The sequence below is a fragment of the Stegodyphus dumicola genome, chromosome 6 (genome assembly GCF_044657685.1).
Source record: "Stegodyphus dumicola isolate Sdum_Otavi_A_Nest chromosome 6, ASM4465768v1".
Classification (NCBI taxonomy): Eukaryota; Metazoa; Arthropoda; class Arachnida; order Araneae; family Eresidae; genus Stegodyphus; species Stegodyphus dumicola.
Window position 1 is genome coordinate 183292955 of NC_140773.1, and position 23500 is coordinate 183316454.

The following is a 23500-nucleotide window of genomic DNA, read 5'->3' on the forward strand; positions in this document are numbered from 1 at the left end:
AAAGCTGAAAGTTTACCCCACTAAACAAAAAGAAACTGAAGATGCAAAAACTGACTTAATCCACTATTGTGTGAAATTTCAGATGTAAACAAATATGGCTGCTGTGGTAAAAAAATTAGGCTTAGCCGCACTTAAACAACTTTTAAATTGTTGATAGTTTTGCAACTATTGCATGCAGATTAACTAAAGGTATAAAAAGTGTAACTGGAAGATAAAAACAAAATTCACTCATTTTTAAAGCAAAATATGCAGAATTTACCAACATATAAGAGCAATCAAACAAAACCAAAAAAAAAAGGGGGGCCTACGAAGCCGAGTAACAGAATGGGTATATATATATATATTTATTTATATACTTTTGGTGTGGCCGATTGCAACCCAAAAGGGAGGTGCACAACTACATGTTAAGCAGTCCTATATAAAAGTTTCAACATTCTCAGGCTACTCATTTTTGAGGTATGCAAGATACGTACATGGGTACCGACGTCACGAAAAAATCTCTTATGAACCCATTTAAAATTTTTCTGCAAACCGTTTGAGGAAAAATAGTCCCTTATTCTGTCCTTTTGTGCAGATGTTACACACAAACATTGTTAAATTGCATTCAATAGTGGTCAAAATGGATATTTTCGTTGAAGTATGATATCCAAAAATTTTCGCAATTACGATACTTTCTTAAGTAAAATGATCATTTCCTTATTTTATTTTGATAGGTTTCAGTTTGATTGATTTTATTTTAATTCTCAATATTTTTTCATTTATAACAAGCAACAAAGATTTTTTGACTGAACTAAAATATTAAAAATGTGAATTTAAAATTTTATATCTGTCCAAGATATCTGACATGATAAACTGATATAATTTTATTTATTTAAATTTGGTTGATATATATATAGATTTTGCATGGATTAATATATTGTTTGTGCAGAATGGTCAGTAAAATTAGTATTACCTTCATTAAGTATGGTTTTATCATATTAATGTAGTTATTTATTTCAGAATAATTTTATTCAATAATGTATAGAATGGAGAAAAACGTTTTTTCAGTTGTCTTAACTCAAGATCTGATCAAGTTTTTTTTTTTTCTTCGCCATTTCAGAGTTTGCAATTCATCTCACAGAACTCATGCTGGATGCTAATGCTCCTCTTGCAGTCAGGCAGCTTGCTTCTATTCTTTTAAAACAGTATGTTGAATCACACTGGTCTGCTAATTCTGAAAAATTTAGACCTCCAGAAACTACTCCTGAGGTAAATACAATTTTTATTGTTCAAGTTACTGTATATGCTCACATAATGTCCATACTTTTTTTACTAAAATTACATCACTAAACAGGTGCAGACATTACATGGGTCATTCAAATGTCGCACTTTTTCTGAGTAATTTTGGATGTAAAAAAATCATATGAAATCAGCATTTTGATATTATGACTTCAATTTTTGAAGTTGCGTATTTAATGCACTTGTTTTTAATGTGCATTAATATAAAGAATATCAAATTAATAGAAATAAAAATTAAACAGGCAAAATACTAAAATCATAACTATATACACAGAGAAATAAATACTATAAACATGAAAAAAAGTACAAATACGGCAATAAAATAATAATTAAAAAAAAAAAAAACTAAAGAAGAATTACCTGTAGGTATTTAAATTCCAATTTAAAAATTCTGCTGTGTGTGAAATAATTCAAAACAAGGATCGACACACAGTCCTACATTGCATATTTTGGACTCAAAATACGTTGTTTGCTTTCGCTTTTCTTTGGATTTTAGCGCACATAATGCATCTTCTCCTACCTTTATTACCTTTACCGTCAACGTAAATTTTCGGAAACTGTCTTCCAGTTACACAAAAAGGTGGAGCATCCGGTGATTTTGGACAAATATTTAAGTTTTTAAGTAAGGTCTCTTAGCCATGGCTAACAGAATGAAACTGAATATAACCCCAACACATGTCCACAAACTTCTTCAAAAGACATTCAGAAATATTTCATCCTCAAACCCTGTATGACATCAGGTTTATATTAGCAAACTTCCTGTTTTTCTAAATTGAAAACAGTGTCCTCGATGACCGGAAAGTCCTCAGGGAAAGACCCCCCACTGGTGGGATATCCGTTACTGGTCACGTCAATATATACATTGTATATAATTACATTATACATACCTGCCAACTTTTACGAATTTTTCGTAATTTTTACGAAAATGCTTTTGTCTTTACGATTTTACGATCGTAATCCATTTTTTACTATTTTTTTCCTTTTTCAAGTATTTTTAGTGATTTTTGTCAAAATTTTAGAATTTTTCGCCAATTCAGCGATTTTTGCCAATTGCATCGTGTTTTGCTGCCAACTACCGACTACTTTGAATCCAGTAACCTGCGGTTTCTCCCAACGTGCCGCAAAACCAGCCAATCCAATGCGCTGAACTTGTGAATTACTCAGCTCGGATTCAGCGAGCGTGGATTGTAGCATTCTGGTTTTTTTTTTTTTTTTTTTTTATTCCCCCCCCCCCACGTGCTACAAATTTTTTTAATACGTCGTTGTTACGAAATGAGTTCAAAAAAACCATATTCTCAATGTTTTCGGCTAAAATGAAGCTAACTTTTGTTTAGTCGGATATCCGACTAAACAAAAGTTAGCTTCATTTTATTCCTATGTTTTCCGTGCTCTTCAAGTTTGCTCCTCCAAACTAGCCCTTGATGAAGAACTAAATTATTTAAAAGCAATAGCTATTGACAGGGGCTTTTCACCCAACATTATTAATCAAGCAGTTAAAAAATTGTCATCTCAACACACTAAAAGGCACACTCTTATTTTAGGAGATTATAAAAATTCTGTTGTCATTCCCTTCTTTCCATCAATTAGCTATAAAGTTGCACATATTTTGCAGAAATTTAACTTTCGGGTTGTTTATTCTCCCATCAATAAAATTCCAACTTCTATACTCAAGGACCCCATTCCGGATATGAATTCCTGGGGTATTTATAGGATTCCTTGCCAGTGTGGTTTAATTTACATTGGTCAAACTAAGAGAGCCTTAAAATTTTGCGTCAAACAACATGAGGCATATATTAGAAAAATAGAAACACAGAAGTCTTCTGTTGCTCAACATTGTTGGTCCGAAAATCACACTTTCAATTTTTCTGCTGCCAAAATTATTCAAAAAACATCTTCCATTGGAGAACTGGATTTTCTAGAGGCATTTCACATTCATAAAAATCTTTCTGTTCTAGTTAACGATCCTAATTCCAATCCAAATTTGCCTTCGGCTTTTAGAGAAATTATGTTTTAGTTCTGGTTTCGCCAACAGATGGCGCCATTTGCTTATTCTTGTCCAGGCTTTCTTATCTTATCTAATCATTATTTCCTATCTTGTTCATTTGCGGTTTTGCAGCTGAAGATGATGGTTCGGTAAAACCATCGAAACTAGTCCTGTGAAAATTTTGTGAATATAACGCTGATTTTTGTTGTTTGACTTCTGAATTACCATTTTAATTGCTAAATGTTATGAGGAAACTAATTGTTTCCAAAGAATTTTTGGCTGAAGCCAAAAAATGCTCTCTAAATTCATTGCAATAATTTTTTTTGTGTAACATTAAGTTCTTGTTTTATGTTTCCTAATAAATTTTTTAGTTACTACTTAATTGAGATTTACTAATGTAAGTACAATTTTCTTTTTTCTATTTGTATAATTTTTTTTTTTTTTTTTTTAAATATCAAAGCATGATATTAATTCTTCGTGTTCTTCTGAATTTGGGGGAGAAATCTTCTGAATTTTTATCTTTAGAGGTTGGCAGGTATGATTATATAACGCCTGTGACATTATATATAATGACCATTCAAGGCATTATATATAATGACCTATTAAATCGAGTAAGAAAAACAAAAACGGTGCCTCTTTCCTGAGAAATGCGAGCGAGTAAGACACATTACGCATCGAGAAAGCTGATAGTCTTTCCTCTTCTGTAATAATTTTGCAGTGTTACTTTTTAATTAACCAAGAAAGCTTATGTTAAGTTTCAAAATAAATAGGAAAAGAAACAAAAAAAAAATCCTAACGAAATAAACAAAATCGCCTGTGCCCTTTTAATTCACAGGCACATTTATAAAGAGCCTCGATTCTCAGTTTGTTAATTTCTATAAATCTACCAAAAGCACAAAACAGAAACTAATGCCAGTACATGAAGGTCAAATCCCGTATTAATCAGCCCATGTGAAAACAGGTACCACTTAGCTCCATCTACTGGCTTTTAAGAATTCAAATAAATCGTCCTGTTTTAATGTTACGTATACGCGACGCTGGGCTGGTAGGAGCAGAATCGTTGTGTCGCCTATACGAGATTCTGGGCTGGTAGAGGTGAAATTGTTGCATTGTGTATATGCGATGCTGGTCCTGAATGGGTTAAAAATTTTTATTCACTAAAGGGGAAAAGGCAATGTTTAAAACACATATACTGTCAAAAGTCGTTAATTCGGACACCCATAATCCGGAATGTTCTATAATCCGGACCTCAAAGCTGCGCATGCGCAAAATACGTTTACGCATGCACGTTTAATGTATAAGGGACGGTATAAGCTAAGCTAAAATTATCTAATTCAGTTAATGTTGCAGTATGTTAATGTTTTATAAAAGTAAGCTTGAACTTTCAATTATGTCAAATAGAATTTCTGATATATATTTACTAATATGTAAACGATCTACAAAACGAAAGTATGTTTCGAAGTCCATTAAACAAAAAGTGGAATTGCTGCAAAAAATGGATAAAGGCGTATCCTTTGTTTATCTAACCATTCCGAAATCTGTTTATCAATTTCACGCTGCTCTGCGTGTGTGGGGGGGGGGGACGTCGCGGGGCGCAATCAATTGGAAGTTGATCTTTCAGCACTATCCTTATCTTCAGGGCAGATGTTTTTATTTTATTTGGCTTATAATTCCTTACTAAATGTAGTATTTCATCTCGATGTACTCCGTCTTTGATATGATTTAAATCAAATCCCTCGTCATTGTAATTCGCTTCTGATAGCGAAGAAAGTGACAAACAGGTTATTGAAAACAAAGAAATTTCGATTGACAAATTAGTCGATATTCTCGACACAGCAATTATAGGACTTGAACAGCGGATCTTTGTAACTGAACAAGAAATTATGTCTGTTTATAGAATTAAAGACAAAGTATTATCATATAAAAAACGAAGCAACTTAAACAACTTACATTGAAAGAAATGTTTAATAAAGTAAACAAATAAATATTAAGTGGTTTTTTTTTTTTTTTTTTTTTTTTTTTTTTTGTAAATTTTGATACCCTTTAGATCATAATTGTTCTTTATTTCATAAATTACGGTTTCATGTTTTTAATGTTATTATTTCTGCATGCCATCCTACCAGATTGAAACTGATGATCTATAATCCGGAATCGCCGAAGTCCCGACGAGTCCGGATTAATGACTGTATATATTTTAAAGAAATTCTTTAGTTTTTGTGGTGCGGACATTTTGTGGGTCACCTTTTTTTACATAAGTTTTATGCGTAAAGTTGGGGTGTGGACATTACAGGAGCGTATACAGTAGGTATTTCATTTATATCATATCTATATATCAAGCACTAAGACATGGCAATTTTTAAAATATTCAAATGGTATAAGCTTACTTTTCCTAAAATCAGTTGTTGAAGTGTCTGTTATCTTATAAATACGAATCTTATTTGTATAAGCAAGTTCATTGTGCAACAAGACACTATATTTTCAAGTTTCTTTTTCTTTTTTTTTTAATGGTTATCTTGTTTGCAATAGTAATTTGCTGCAAGAAACAAGAATATTCAAAACAAGACACTAACATACACTATTTACAAAGTAGAATTATTTTAAGACAGTACATTTTAATCGTTTTTTCTCTGAAGTTCCATCTTTACGCTCCTCAGAGCGGTTCCAATCTAGCCTCGTTCCCAGAACTTAATTACAGAAAAAGTAAAGGAAGAGATGCCCGCCATCTAGTGGCAAGAATGTGACAGTTCGATAACTTTACCTCTCAGCTGCTGATGGGCTATGGCAATAAAGGGTCATTTACAAATGTATACCATGGCGAGAAATACACAGTTATCGAAAGCAAGCAAGTCATTCAATATCTACATTACATAATTAATTTACATATCTCCAAACTGAAATAAATTTGTATCTATTATTTTATTCGATGCAATTTTGTAAGCATGTCAATGCATTTTGTAAGCATGGCAATAAAGGGTCATTTACAAATGTATACCATGGCGAGAAATACACAGTTATCGAAAGCAAGCAAGTCATTCAATATCTACATTACATAATTAATTTACATATCTCCAAACTGAAATAAATTTGTATCTATTATTTTATTCGATGCAATTTTGTAAGCATGTATAAACATACAGAAAAAAAAATTAGTTTTCAAATTTTGCTTTATGATGAACGCAATTCAGCAGATGCTGGTAATAATGTATCAAACATGTTACCAAGCCCAGTGTGATACCTGGATATGAACTTTGCTAGGTAGGATTTTATATGATGGCAACTTGAACTTTGTTTTTCATTCTGCCATTTTGCTAATCCTCATAAGCATTCTAATTTCTGAATGTGAGTATCAGTCACATGATCTGCAAAGTACTATTTGTGATTCACCATAAAGTGACAGAAATCAGCTTCCTCTAGCGTTTTCAGTTTTAGAATTGTATCAGTATCATGAGGCCATGTAAATCATTGCATTTATTTATGGTATTTGAACCAAGAAGTATTTATTGTCATTATGATGAATGCTGCCTAAATTCCAGCATTAGACACTCACTCTTTCTTCATTATATTCTTCTGTTTTAGAAGGAAGGATTTACAATTTTCCATGATTTTGTCAGTTCCTAGTTTATTGTCCTGAAAGTCTTCTCAGGAACTTGGAGAAGATTTCTCGCATATAATTATTCTAGTCGATGATTGCTTTTTATCCCATATTTCATAGCTTATTGCACCACATAATTGAAATGAGTTTGTAGCTACAATAATAAACTGATCACAGTGTTGTGAGAAATGATGTTTTTGATCCACTAAACCAACTTTCCGATCAGATTTTTTTTTTTTTTCCCAAACTGCTGACATTGCATCTCGAGATGGCTTCTTTTGCAATGTACAGTTGCATGTAAAGATCATTTTCACAAATTCCTTGGGAAGGTAAAACATAAAAACTATAGCATCTTTTTCCATTGCTGGAAGCTTGAAAATGGTAAACTTACTACGTATTTAACAAAAAACACTATCACATTTCAGAGAAAATTTTCATTAGCTGAAGAAACATAAATTACATATGCATATGCTGACTGTTAGTCATTTGTTCTTCATCATGGCTGCTCTGATTGGTAAATTTATAACAATGCAGTTAAACATCTACTACAAAGTTGCAGAATCCCGTGAAAAATTTTGCAAAGTAGAGAAATTCACCATGATAAAAAAAGTTCAAGACAAGAATTTTTTTAATATGAAATATAAAATAGTAGTAGAATGAAATAATGAATGGAAAATTATGTATGTTAAAATGTAACCATTCCATTGAAGTTATGTATGAAAATTAATTAAATATATTTAGAAAAATAATCAGTTACTTTAGTCTGTTTGATTTTAGAAACAGCATTTCATGTCATTAAGTCTTGCATCTTCGTAATGCCTAAAAACACATCTTGTGGTATGCTTTCTTGAAACTGGAAACTGCATTGTAAAGTATAAAATGCATTTAACATATCTTATGGTGAAGATATTCTACTTTTATTTTTGTTAACATATTCATCTTCTTCATAATCATCAGTCACTTTCTGGCTGCAATTTTTTTATGCTAATTTTAAATATGTTTAAGTTATTTTTTTCGTTTCTTCAAATGCCACTGTGAAACTACAGCCTATGGATCCAGGCTTTATAAAAAGTGTTAAGCTACATTATCAAAATGAATTTTGAAGAAGGCCCTAAATATAAATGAAAAATATATTAAGATATGAATATATGATATGAAGAATATATTTAGATAATATGAATACTCTATAAACATGAATAATATATTTAGATAATATGAATACTGTGTAAACATGAATAATATATTTAGATAATATGAATAATATATAAACATGAATAATATATTAGATCTCCAATATATCCTCTTCAGTGGGAATTCCCAAGGTCTCAAGATCATTATCTGTAAATAAATAATCTTGTAATTATTAATTATTCTTTAATTTTCTTTGATTTTTCAACTGCAGCCACATATTATTCAGTTCTTCATCTCTCCTATCATCATCATTCACAGTACTGTTATCAGAGTATCAATCTTAGTGGTGGATGCTGTCATTTTTGAAGCAGTTGTGAACAGTTTTTTTCAGTGATATCATAATTTCATACTCTCAAGTTCAGAAACGTAATCCCACAATCTTATTACACATAAAGACTGATTACTTTAATTACATATTTTCCAAATCTAAAAAATTTGTTTTGTGCTTATTCGTAATACACTCTTAGACAAAAAAAAAAAAAAAAAAAAACTCACCAAGAAGGAGTTATCCGAATGGGACAAAAATCAGTAGAAGTGATGCATATATACAGCAAAACAAATGATTACAGTTTGAGAAAAATTGGATGATTTATTGAAGTGATAGAGCTTTACAAAGTGAAAAAGTCAGTAACGCATTTGTCCACCTCTGGCCCTTATGCAAGCAGTTATTCGGCTTGGCATCGATTGATAGAGGTTGTGGATGTCCTCCTGAGGAATATCGTGCCAAATTCTGTCCAACTGGCATATTACGAGGGCTATCCAGAAAGTAGATTACTTTTTGGAATAAAAAAATAAACAAAGTATAGGAAACAAATTTTATTATATACACATGAAAGCCACACTCAAATACTACTTTTCTACATGGTCACCATACAAATTAAGGCATTTATCGTAGCGATGTACGAGCTTGGAAATTCCTTCGTCGAAAAATTCGGCCGCCTGCGCCTTCAACCACTTCGTTACCTCTTCTTGCAGCTGTGCGTCGTCATCAAAACGCTGCATAGCCAGCCACTTCTTCATTGCTGGGAATAGGTGGAAGTCGCTCGGTGCCAGGTCGGGACTGTACGGCGGATGAGGAAACAACTCCCACTTAAAAGATTCAAGAACTTTACGAGTGACATTTGCCGTGTGGGGCCGGGCGTTGTCGTGAATCAACAAGATCTTAGAGCTCAACATTCCTCTGCGCTTGTTTTGAATTGCTCTTCTGAGTTTTTGGAGAGTTTGGCAATACCTTTGAGAGTTTATTGTAGTGCCTCTTTCCAGGAAGTCCACCAAAATTACACCTTTTCTGTCCCAAAAAACAGTCGCCATCATCTTCCTTGCCGACATTGTTTGCATGCATTTCTTGGGTTTTTGGGGAGAACTTGTGTGCCCCCACTGCATTGATTGCAATTTCGTTTCACAGTTCACATGTTTCACCCATGTTTCGTCACCAGTAACGATGCGATCGAGTAAAGAGTCACCATCCTTATGGTAAGCGTCCAAAAAGTTCAACGCTGCAGCCATTCGCTGATTTTTGTGGTCCTCTGTCAAGATTTTTGGAATCCATCTTGCACAAAACTTGTGGTAACCAAGCTTTTCGCTGATGATTTCGTGCAACAAACTTCGCGAAATTTGTGGAAAACTCAAAGAAAGTTCCGTTATTGTGAAATTTCGATTTTCACGGACTTTAGCATCAACTTTTTCGAGAAGTTCGGCGGTCACTATGCTGGGTCTCCCACTTCGATCTTCGTCGTGAACATTGGTTCGGCCATTTTGAAACTTATGACCCACTGACGCACTCCACCTTCAGTGATAATGTTGTCCCCATACACTTCACGAAGCTGCCGATAGATTTCTATCGGTTTACAGTTTTTTGCAGTCAGAAACCTTATTACTGAGCGCACCTCGCAGCTCGCGGGATTTTCAATTAACGCAGACATTTCAAACCGTCACAGTATCTGAACGGAGCACAGCACGAACCTCTCACTAGCACGGCTAGATGCAGACTGAGCTGCGCAACGCTCTGACCCCAAGAAGGCCGCGCTAGCCCCGCCCCTAGCGGACACAGACGGAAACGTAATCTACTTCCTGGATGGCCCTCGTAGATCGTCAACATCCCGAGCTGGTTGGAGGGCCCTGCCCATAATGCTCCAAACATGCTCAATAGGAGAGAGATCTGGTGACCTTGCTGGCCAAGGTAATGTTTGGCAAGCACTAGAAACGTGCAGTGTGGGGGTGGGCATTATCTTGCTGAAATGTAAGCCCAGGGTGGCGTGACATGAAGGGCAACACAACGAGCCTTAGAACTTCGTCGACGTACCACTGTGCTGTAGGGTTGCGACAGATGACAACCAAAGGGGTCTTACTATGAAATGAAATGGCACCCCAGACCATCACTCCTGGCTATCTGCCAGAAGACAGTCAAGTTGGTATCACACCGCTGTCCGGAGCGTCTCCAGACTCTCCTTTGCTGGTCATCGGGGCTTAGTTCAAAGCAAGACTCATCACTAAAGACTATTCTACTCCAGTCAGTGGCATTCCAGTGCAAATGATCCCAACACCACTGCAAACGGGCTTGACGTTGTATAGAGGTTAATGGTAGTTGGTGCAAGGGGCACTGTGACCTCAGTCCCCTTTCTGTGAGCCGTCTATGAATGGTCCACTGAAGCACTAGTTGCATGTACAATCGATGATAATGATGCATTTGGGGCTGTGAGTGCCGCTCTGACGATTGCTTGGTCTTCACATTCTGTTGTTTCTGTAGGCCTACCGTTTCCTTGTTGATGCTGTATGTGGCCATGGTTCACACATTCCCGCCAACATCGTTTAATAGTGGCATCGCTCCTGTTCAAATGTCGAGCTATTCACCGATAAGACCAACCGGCTTCTTTCGGCCTAACTACACGACCTCTCTCAAATTCTGACATCTGTGCATATCGTTCGTGCACGTGCATGTGAGGCATAGCTACTGTCAACCAGAGTACACGAAATGAAATTTGTGAAGAATTTCTGACCTGGAATCGTAATTTCTCCTCTTAAATATCCTGCCAATTGCGCAGATTAGATGCGCTGTAGTGACAACCGTTCATTCATTGGCAGCCAAAATGTAAAATTTTGCATTTTCCATCGAAACCTGTATGCATATCAATTTGTGTCCAATTTCCTTTATATCTTTTCCTTTATATATATATATATATATATATTTTTTTTTTTTTTTGTTTTTGTTTTGTCGAAGAGTGTAGATTGAATGCACAGTGAATGATGATAGCTTAATAAAGTTTATTTTCCAAAAGATACCTCACAGCTCTGGAACTTTTCACGAAAGTACTCATGTGGCTCTTCTCAATATGACAGAGCTCGATCAGTACTTAATACTCCAAATTAATCAGAACATTAAACTCAAATGCAATGCAAAGTGCATCTAAACTACAAAGCTTGTACGAATATTCAGAACTCAACTCTGAACTAAAAACTGAGTCTGTCTTGTATAGTTTTTTCTGGCTGCTGAAAAAGTTTCAGTACCTTTCATTTTTCGAAATTACTGGAAGGCATATACAGTTAAGTTTACATATAAGCATATAAGGGTTGGATACAGCTACAGTTACATATAGAGATCAATTATAGTTATTGCATAAGAGTACCAATTGCAGTTATACAAGGACCTGAACAAATAATTGCCAAATGCTCATAAAGTGTGGCAACTTTTGGCACGTTCTTGGCGTTTAAGGACGTAAAGTCCTTAAAATTCCTTTGTTTTGGAATTGATTTTTGGTCCTAAAAAGTTCTTAATTTCAGCCAAAATCAGCAGATGTCCTTAATTTTAATCATTTCTGCCTGTTTTTATACTGCCATTTTAAATGTGAATTAGCATTTTGGAGAAATTATTTTGGTGATTCATTGACAAATATAGTTATTTTTGAATGGGTGAATAGGTTCATGCATTATAATTTGTTCGTATTTCTAATATAAACAGTGTGATACTCAAGTTTCTAAGCAAGAAGTGAAACAAGCATTTCGAAATTATTTCATTTTTTCTAATGGGCTCTTAAACAACTTTTTTTTTTTTTCTTTTGGGATTGTGAATTCTTTTATTAAACGTTTCTAAATTTGGCAATTATCAAGATTTTGACCATTTTAAGGCCGGTTTCTATAGAAATTTTTATTTTTGAAATGTAGGAATCTTTCGATTATATGTTTTTTAAAACATTACAGTATTGATAAATTTTATCAAAATAATGCTGTTATATTGAAATTATAGTCAAGAAATAACATTAAAATGAAACATTTTCATTTTTCGCTATCATATTATAAAGTGATATTACTTTCCATTTTGGCAACTTATTATACAATATTTTGAATCAGAAAAATTAACCAACCGTGCCTACATCAGGCTTTCAGGTTTGTTTTAATCAGCAGGTCTCTCTCTTGGCAAGTGGTCCACCAGCGGCCGAGCGGTAAAGACTCTGAACACTGGTAGTTCGGTCCGAGGTTCGAATCCCACGAACGTGCTGGCTGCATGGGCGTTTTCGTGGTTTTCCTCATGTGTAACATATATACGAGCCAGTTTCCCTTAGAAAGTCCTCCACGAAGGCATTCCTCCCTTTAGGCAGATAGCCCTCGTGTGCTTTGCCATAATTAAGTAATGCAATCCAATTCTCTCTAGGCAAGCAGTAGCAGTGGCAACATCTTCTGTTACGAATTATGCTGAATATGATTTTACTTCTCATTTTAACCTGTAGTGTTTGACATAAAATATACCTGCTATTTACTAAACCTCTAAAATTACCAACTGTGTGACAAAAGGAGAAGTAAAAGGGAAAAAAAAATCAACATAAAGCTAACTGTTAGAAAAACTTAAATAAAATGTCACTAATCTTTTTTCAAATATGTCCAACTTTATCCAACAAATATGTAATGCTACTTGATAAATTTGATTTTATTCTCAGATTTGTTTTATAGTTATATTTATTAAATTGTATTTGATAGTAATGCATTCTACCTGTGGGTCTAATTTATTCTTAAGCTGGTATTATAAAAGTGAAGTTCTGGCATAGCTAATATATTTAATTGAGTTTATTCAGTTCCCATTTGTTAATGGGTCCTTAATTTTTTTCATTAATAGTCCTTAAAAGTACTTAATTTCCATGTGCAGAAATGTGTACAAACCCTGCCACTTCATCCCTCTTATAGAATGGAATGTGACAACAGGTAACAAGCCACTCTTGCTTTTCTTTAGGACCACAGTTGCATGTCCCTGCATATCACAGCAAACGAATAACAGTTGTAAAATAAAAATAAGTGTCACAGCAAATGAATAAATAATTTTATAGTCGAAAATAAAATCTCGGAAAGTCAAAAACTGTAATAACTATGACTTGTTTTAACTAGTACTTCGTTATTTCTTGTACTTCACTATTTGGAGTTTTTTATGAGAAGAAATTTATACTTCAGGCAGAATGCCATGAAAAACTTCTCTAAACAGAGGAATTCATAAAAGAGAATGTTTGTTAAATAGAGGTTTAACTTTATATTGAAAAGGATTTCTCTTTGTATAGAATTACATTTGTAAAATCCCAGCTGAATATGCATTATTGTTTGTCTTTTGCTTGCAGTGATAGATCTGAACTGTGATTAATAGTTCCAGTTTTATAGGTTTAATCCAGTTTACAATTGGCAAGTGCACACTTAGGATTTTTAGTATTTTTCATAGAGTAAAACTATTGTTATCCTTTTTCAAATTGGTTTTTCACTGTTATTTTATACATTTGTTTATTCCAAATCAAATACTACTAGAATTGAATTTTTAACTAAGAGTATATGGATTAAGTAGTCATGTGTACCATATGATTTTCTAAGATATGCTTATTGTATCCTCATTCTTCTAGAGTTATTTGACACATCTATCTCACATAGCCTTTGTTTAGGACCCAGAGAAAAGTGGGGGGGAAGTTAAATGTAAAGTAACCTAAAGGTGTTTTTTCTTTATGAATGAACTGGGGAATGTGAATGCGAATATTTTAAACATGGATGATTTTTTTAATAGTAATTAATTCATTAAAACTTGTAGAAATTTATGCTTTTGAAGATTCTCTGTAGTAGTATAAAATAATATTATGTGTATACACAACTGGATGGGACCAAAAACTTAAAAAACTGGCTGTTCATTATAAGCCAGGTTCATTATAGTAAAATTTAACTATATCTATAAACAAGTAGAATTTGATAACCTTTTTAGAGTTTAACTTATAGTCATTTTAAATTTTATTAAATAATGTAACTAATTTATTTTTGAGGATGAAATTATGATCGTGTATAGAATTTTTAAATTTGTTCTTTGTAAATACATTCATAAATTTTAATTTCTTATTTCAGGCTAAGACAGCTGTGCGGGCTATGTTGCCAATGGGCTTACATGAATCAATTAGCAAACTTAGGTCTAGTGTAGCATACGCAATATCAGCTGTAGCTCAATGGGATTGGCCTGAACAGTGGCCTGAACTTTTTGAAATATTATTACATAGTTTGGTTAGTGAAAATAGTTTTGCTGTTCATGGCGCAATGAGGGTTTTGAAAGGTAATTATTTATGTGATTTATTTGATAATTTCTTGTGAAAAGCATTTATCTTTTTCCTCTGTATGATTGAAATTTTATGTAATTTATTCTCGTTAATTTTACTGAAATATTTATATTGTGTACATTATATATTAACAGTTGATAACAATTATATTAACAGTTGATAACAATATAAAATTATTATATTAACAGTTGATAACAATATAAAATTTTGCTATTGTTTGATAATAGCAAAATTTTATATTGTTATCAACTGTTAGAAATTGATTAAGTGAAAATTTAAGCCTTTTTCATGTTATGGTTCTGGGATATGCTGCCAAAAGTACAATAACAGGTTTCATTCATTATTGTCTTTTGCTTTGTCACTAAGGAAGAAATTTATTAGTTCTTTTTTTTTTTTATTATTTTGAGGTGGCAGGATATTGTAAACTTTTAAATAATAATAATAATAATAATAATAATAATAGGGGGAAATATAGCGGACAATTGAATTTTTAAGATAAAAAAATTAGTTGTCTGAGATTAAACAGTGTCAGATTATTAGTTTGTGAAGGATCACAAGAAGGGTATTTCCTCATGCAGACTAAATAAACTGAAATCAATTATAGGAAAACATTTCAGAAGGCTCTTTTTATTCTTTACAAAATTGGAAGTATCAACTGTAGCTGTTGTTTCTGATTTGTTGTATAGATAAAAATATAAATAATTCATATTTCATAAAAGTAAAATAATTCTAAAGAATGAAAACATTTTTGCTTTGATTTTTATTTCATTTTCCTTCATGTAAAAAGAGAAAACCAGATAATATGATCTAGTATTTTAAGAATATGTGTAGGTGCAAATTTTTGTTCTGCAAATATGTCTTGAATGTAAAAGTGTTGTTTTACTTTGAAGTAGTGTCTTACGTAAGTATGTACTGTAATTTTGTCATAAGTTTATTATGGTTATTTGTAGCATCACCTAGGGATGTCAAATATTTTCAAATATTATTTTCATAAATATGAATTATTCTTTTTATCAGGTATTTGTAATTGCATAACATCAAGTTTATGCTGCTGTATGGTATTGTCAAGTATTTGCAACTCATAAATATGTAAATCATCAGGTATTTTTAACTACCAAATATTGACAAGTATGTGTAAGTGCACAGTATATAGTCCAATATTGTAACTACCTAGCATAATACATATTTTATCTTTCCATGAAGTATCTATCTGGTATTGTATGAGAAGTATTTTTTAAAGAAGGACTATAATATAATAAAAAATGAAACATTAAATATTTGAGGTACTTCATTTTTTCATATTTTCTTCCTTCATTTTTTTTATTTATTTCCAGACTTTTGTACTATTTTTCCATATTTTATTTTGTCATCTATCTGTTTTCAGATGGTTTTCCTCATAGTTTCTATTGTTGAAATATTTGTCACAGCATCAGACAAGTTTTCATGGACTTGTTCTGTACAAATTATGTCACTAAGAAAATAATAATTTTCTATCGTTGTCATCATTTAACCCATGCTCAGTCTTTCTCGATGATGCAGCTCAACAGTTTATTGCTATCCTCATGGCGTTGTTTCAGAAATGTTAGATTACTGGCTAATCTCAGAAAGGATCCTAAGAATCCAATGAGATTGTAATTTTCTTTATATCTCAAGTTTTCCCAGCACAATTTTGTAAAGAACTTACCTTGAAATTTGTGGGAAGTTTACTGATAGCAGGGAAATGTTTAATTGTCTATTTTATGGGTCATATTGTCTATCACACACACGAGATCATTGGTGATTAGAGATAGCATGCTCTTTTGTAGTTTATCATGTGTATTCTTCCAGCCTTTTTTAAACAGTCTTAACCTTTTAAATAGTTTACCATCATTTGTACCATTTGGACTGGTAACTGCTAAGCATCCACCCTGGATGGAATTCCAAAGGTCTACTGCTCCTCTTTCCCTACCACCAGCCTCTCGAAAGGACTTCTGCCCATCCCATATTTTGAGTATTCCCTTGCTGCAAAGACACTGTATGACAGGAGTGGTCAAACTTTGTGGCAGTAAAGCTGCATTTGAGAATTCAGAAAATTTCAAGAGCCACAATTATGTATTTATGTAATTAATGTGATTACTTATTAACTATAAATAAGAACTTCTATTTCTCTTGCTCTGCATTCAGGAAAGTTGTTCCTATGATATGCAAATTTAAAATTACTGTAAGAAGCAACTGAACATTCTCTTTCAGACAGAAACATAAGCGTATTCTTCAACCTGTTCAGTTTAAAATTTTTGACTAGCTTTAGCGGAGATAAATTGAAATTGAAAGAAGGAATTTAAATTGTCTTTGTGAGTATTATACTGTAGAAATGCTTTCATTTGAATGGAGAATAAAGCACTAATATGAAAATTAGATTCAATAATTTTTCTCTATCTCATATACATTTCTTTGGAAAATAAATGAAATGGGACAGTGTGCACTGTGATGAAATTGCTATTCCAAAAAAGTTTATTTGAATATGGCAAAAATCATGAGGAATTGGTGCTTTTGTTGAGAACTTTCTAAGTGAAACTGCCTTGTACATATGTCATTTGATGAAAAATTGCTTTAAAAATAACCTTTCAGTTTTCTTGGAGTTTCACATAAAAAAATTATAATTCTATGTTTCCTCTGCAAGTAATATGAGAGCCAACATACTGACATAAAATTTAAGTAGTTGATTTAATTATTTAAGTACAAATTAAATATTCAGTTATAATTTGTTTTTTGTAAACGTGGGACATCTGGATTCTGATTCCACGAATCTCCAAAAAGTTAGTAATTTCCAAAGCTCGAGCCTTAGTGCCTTTTTTATCATTCTAATCCTAACTTAATAAATCACTGAAAATTTTGCACAGAATTTTGGAAGGATTAGTTGTATGACACTCGATAGAAACATACACTAAAAAATGAGAATGGAATTGTTCTAATTTTGTTGGTATGGTACCTGAATCCTTAAAATCACTTTGTGACAAGCTTAAGTGCCATACTGTTTCAATAAAGCATCCAATGAAATCTGCAGAATTATCAGATGAGTTGCGCTTTCTAAAAACTATAGAATCTTTCCAATAATTCTGGATATTTCCAATAATATGGATTCTGGATATATATAGATCTTGGAGGGTTCTAACAACTCATGGCATGGCATGTAACATCTCAAATAAAATATAATTCCAAGTGTATACCATATGGAATTACTCAGCCACGGTTGCTTAATTTTTAACTGTTAATTGAAATTTGAGGTGTTACTCAAATAAGTTTGTCAAATCACATTGAAAAAATGAACCCCAAGATTCAAGAGTTTAATTATGGTCCTCATTCACAGAATTTTATTGACATCCTTTTTAACCCTCTGATTGGTAAAGGCTGTATACATACGGCATAGAATATTTTTTGTGATGTCTAAATGTTTGAAGAATGCATATATATGTGTGTGTGTGTGCATTTTGAAATATATCCAAGAAATTAAGGCAATATATTAAAAGTACATAAATCCAGATATAATGTGCTTGGAACATTTTGACATTAAAGTTAAGAAAATAACTTTTTCTTATTGTAGTTTTCTGAAACGTGGGCTTTCTTAGTGAAATCCTGGCCTGGAGTGATGGTTAATAAGAATCGGTAGATTTAAAAATGTGTATTCTTAAATTTGGTTTTCGTTAAAAATTAATTAATAATATTTAATGATAAGTAAAAGCTCTTTTTTTTCCTTCCCCTGTCTTATTCTTTTTTGAAAGGATTCAAGTTATGTGAAGTTGAAGGTTTATATGAAATACTACAATAGAGTTTATAGTGCATTGCATGCCATTTATGGTAATAATGCAGTGGATCACAGTGATCTTTTGTTGAACTATCTGCTTTCATGGAGAGTATGTCAAATATGCAAGAGGATTGAAAGCCAGGGAAACACCTACTGATGAAGAAAGCACCATGACACTTGTAACAAGCTAGAAACATAGGATATCATCCAGCAGCATGCAAACAATCTTGGCAATTTCAGTAGCATCAATAAACAGCATTTTGAAAAAAGCTTACTAGAAAAAAAAATATTTGTACAACAAGTTCCTTACTGTTTGATGTAACTTTTTTGGAATGAAAATTTAATAATAAAAGATATTTGTCTAGAATAGTGTGATAAAACATTGGTTAAAAACTTTGAATCAGAGTTAAAATAACTGTTAATCCTGTGAAGAAATGCAACTTTTTCACAACCCCAAAACGTTTGACATGCACTGTTATAGGTGAAGTGAATGCTGATCTCTGCTTAGGATTTTGAAAATGGAAGATATTTGCAAGAATGCTCAGAAAAAAGCACAAACACTATCTAGTTTGTTTATACTTAAGGATGGACATTTTCAATGCTAATCCATATCACCTGCATGAGAAAGTTATCACAGATCTACTGACCATATACAAGTGAGGAATTTTATTTCATGTGTCATGAATTAGATGCATGAATCTCCAGATCTAGAACACTTCCCCATTTGCAGAGCTGGGGTAAATAAATAAACACATGCTTAAGACCTCAAGAAAAGGGGAACCACAAGTTTCTTAGGCAGTCAAAAAAGGATAGGATAGCACGGACATTCCTCATCGCCAGTTTTACCTTGGAATGTATGGTGTAGTTCAACCAAGACTGAGAGAGAATAAAAGGGAACGAAAAAAGAAAACAGATTAAAATGTACTTGGGAGCATTAAAATCTCTTAAGTGCTTAGGGCTTATAAAAGTCTTAATCCTTTCTTGACAGTTGAAGTAATGTAAACATCTTTCTTTCTTGGAAAAGGAGCACAAAATCTTTTTGAAAGATTCAGCAACTGACAAAGCCATTTTAGGACTGAAAAAAATGCAGTACTCTACGAAGAATACCAAATCTTCTGATGCAGGGAACTAAATAGAAGTGTTGTAAGGAGAAACTGCTTAAAATAATAAAAAACCTGAGAAAGAGAAACATTTAAGAGTACATAATATTTAGATAACTTTTGTATTTGTCTTTTGTGCCGCCCCAGTGGTCATTACAAGAAGTCACAGAAATGGAATTATTTGCTATTTTGTTCATAACACTTCCAATTAACCAAAGATGGGCAGTTTGAAATTGATTAAATTATTATGTATGTAATATATAGAAATTAAATTACTTATTGATAAAGAAATGTGTCATTGCATGCTTTCTATTTCAAAATGCAGTTGTAATTCAGACATAAAATCAGTATTTTTGGCATGGAAATCTCATTTAAAAGGCCAAAGAATGACATACAGCTTACAAGCCCCAGTTAAGTGGCTTAAGAGCCACAGTTTGGCCATACTTACTATATGCTTACAAACATCCACGATTTCTCTGTTATTCGAACCTAGGCCCTTCAATATGGCTGTCAGCGTCACTAGCCACTATCCTATATGGGAAGCATACCATTTGGACTTTGCACTCTACAGATTTGGTACCGAATTTTTGCTAGCATTACATTTTTTATGCTCAGAAAATGAATAACAGGCTTTGTTTCACAGGGCTGAAATATGCACTTTTCTTTTATCAGTAGATCAAATATAGTGTCCAGTAGTTCATACCTCTTTGGGAATATGTAAATTGTGTGGAATCATTGGTTCAGTTGAGAGTTTGACAATTTTAGACTATTGTGTTGTTATTATTATGGTGTTGCATGAACAATTTTCATGTCATTTTTTTGGAAGAAAACTAAAGCATTAGTTTAAATAATTAGATCAGATAAAGAGAGACTGTACTTTTATTTTAGCAGTGATTAGTAACAGCTTTACCAGATGAAGGATGCAGTTATAAATGGTTTGAAGATAACAAATAATGCTGAAATTCATCTTAACAAATAACAAATATTACAATTTAGAAAATTATGTACTGAACAAAGACTAAAAATAACTGAATAATAGCATAATTTGAAATCAGACCAAATCTGAGCATTTACTTCATAATGCTCTGCAGCTCTACTTTGTTTTCATTTTCTATTGTTGCCAAAGGGGAAAGGGAAGTACTACTGAAATTTTCTGAAGAAATTAGTCCTAGGACTTCAAATATATGCAGCTTGGAAACTTCCAGAATGTTTTGCAGTTGTTTATAGTTACCTTCTTGATGACAAAAAATTTATTGCGAGAGTTTGGTAGTATAATCTGTTTACATCACCAGTTTCCCTTAAAATATTTTCATAATTCCAAAATAGTTTATACAGAATTACTGGCTCTACAAATAGAGCAATTAAATACATACAAATAAAATAAGGGGTTACAGATTAAAAACTGCACAAAATAAACAAGAAGTAAATATAAAATATGAAGAAAAAAAACAGAAATATGCAATAGCACAAAATGCTTAAAAGCTAACATACAGCAGAATATAAGAAAGTATTCACATAAATTACAAAAGTATGATCGGGATCATCTGTATGTGAAAGTAAGTAAAAGTGATTTATGAGGGTACAGGTCAAAGAATTAAAAAATAGCTTCTACATTTACTGCTAAATATGAAAATTTAATGTTAAAACTTTTCTAAGATACATTTTTTGTATTATTTGATTCTTATTAATTAGTATGGTTATAACCTTAATTAAGAAACAATAACACGCCGAACAAATACTAATTCAGAAGTCAAACAACAAAAATCAGTGTTGTATTTTCAAAATTTTCACAGGACTAGTTTTGATGGTTTTACCGAACCACCATCCTCAGCTGTAAAACCGCAAATGAACAAGATAGGAAATAATGATTCGATAAGATAAGAAAGCCTGGACAAGAATAAGCAAGTGGCGCCATCTGTTGATGAAACCAGAACTAAAACATAATTTCTTTAAAGGCCGAAAGCAAAGATGGATTAGAATTAGAATTGTTATCTAGAACAGAAAGATTTTTTTGAATGTGAAATGCCTCTAGAAAATCCAGTTCTCCAATGGAAGATGTTTTTTGAATAATTTTGGCAGCAGAAAATTTGAAAGTGGGATTTTTGGACCAACAATGTTCAGCAACAGAAGACTTCTGTGTTTCCTTTTTTCTGACATATGCCTCATGTTCCTTGATGCGAAATTTTAGGGCTCTCTTAATTTGGCCAATGTAAATTAAACCACACTGGCAAGGAATCCTATAAATAACCCAGGAATTCATATCCAGAATGGAGTCCTTGAGTATGGAACTCGGAATTTTATTGATGGGAGAATAAACAACCCGAAAGTTAAATTTCTGCAAAATATGTGCATCTTTATAGCTAATTGATTTAAAAAAGGGAATGACAACAGAATTTTTATAATCTCCTAAAACAAGAGTGTGCTTTTTTAGTGCGTTGAAATGAGAATTTTTTAACTGCTTGGGTGAAAAGCCCCTGTCACTAGCTATTGATTTTAAATAATTTAGTTATTCATCAAGAGATAGTTTGGAGGAGCAAACTTGAAGAGCACGGAAAACATAGGAATAAAATGAAGCTAACTTTTGTTTAGTCGGATGACGTGATTTAAAGTGTGATGGAAGGCAAACCGATGAAGGTTTACGGTAAACCGTAGTACTGAAGTTGGATGTGTTATGTGTGACCAGAATGTCGAGAAATGGAAGAGGATTGCAAGTCTCAAGTTTAAAAGTGAACTGAATTACAGGATCAATAGGATTCATTGTTGAAAGAACTTTATTTAAATCATCTTTATTACCTTCAAACAGGGTAAAAGTATCGTCTACATAGTGGAACCATGCGGAGAAGTTTGAAGTTTCAAACAATTTTGATTCATAATAATGCATGTAGATATCAGCCAGAATGGGACTGAGGGGGCTTCCCATGGCTAGATGAAGCTTATAGAGTTCATGTTAAATTTTGGATAATTGTTGATGTGTATGCCTTATGATGGACTGAAGTAAGGCAAGCTTGTAATTTAACAGAATTCTTGAAATGCGACTGGAAGATTTTTGATTAGATTTAATTTGAATAAAATTCGGGATCAATTTTTTACATTTACATTTAAATAAAAAGTCAAGATGATTCAGGAATTTTTGCCGTTTCAGCCATAATTTAGTGAAACGATTAATGGATGAAGGCATGATAAACAATGCAGAAAATCAAACTAAATTAACTAAGCAATAATGAAGCACACACAAAACAGCAGAAAAATCCCTCGCTGAATTGAATAGTAAACAAAACATTTGTAACCAAAATGCATGAAATCAGACAAGCAAAGCACAATATCCAAATATGCGAAACATAAACAGAACTTCAAAATTGCAAAAAAGTACTTACCAAAACCCATGCAATCACAAAATGGCGGCCACACCACGTACAAAAGAGGAAGCAAAAAATAAGCCGTTTTCAGTTCCAAAACACATACAAACACAACTCTACGAAAACCACATGGAAAAAAGAAAGCAAAATATAAGCCTGTTTGGGGCTTCTATAATTAAGACACAATAACACGCCAAACAAATACTAATTCAGAAGTCAAACAATAAAAATCAATTTTTTCTGATTTTTGTTTTTTGACTTCTGAATTAGTGTGGTTATAACCTGTTATATTTGCAAATAGCATCGTTTTAGTCACAAACAAGAGTTTTGAGATAGTCATCATGATTTTCTTTAGTTTTTGGAGTCAGTCATCCATCCAAAAAGTCTCTGAAGCAAGGAAAAAATTAAAATTTATTTCCCAGTGTAAATCGTTAGAATTATAACTGAACTCTGTATTTTTATATTCATTTATTTAGTTATTAATTTCATTTTGGATATTTTCTGTTATAGGACAACATATACTAAATAATATTCTGTTAAAGACATATGCACCAAATTAATAGTTTTGTTAAGAGAACATTACTCGTGCTTTGACTGATTCATATTAAAAAATAACAAAATAAAGATCAAATTATGTTTTATATATATTATGAAAAAA

General features: G+C 32.5%; 1 protein-coding gene across 3 annotated transcripts in view; it reads left to right on the forward strand.

The window, feature by feature from the left end:
* Ipo9 (Importin 9) overlaps positions 1-23500 on the forward strand; it is a 210007-nt gene that overhangs the window by 19740 nt on the left and 166767 nt on the right. For all 3 annotated transcript variants that reach the window (XM_085819244.1, XM_085819245.1, XM_085819246.1), the window contains exons 2-3: positions 1100-1248; positions 14400-14601. In XM_085819244.1, coding sequence (XP_085675370.1) covers positions 1100-1248; positions 14400-14601 — 351 coding nt within the window. The remainder of the gene's footprint in view (positions 1-1099; positions 1249-14399; positions 14602-23500) is intronic.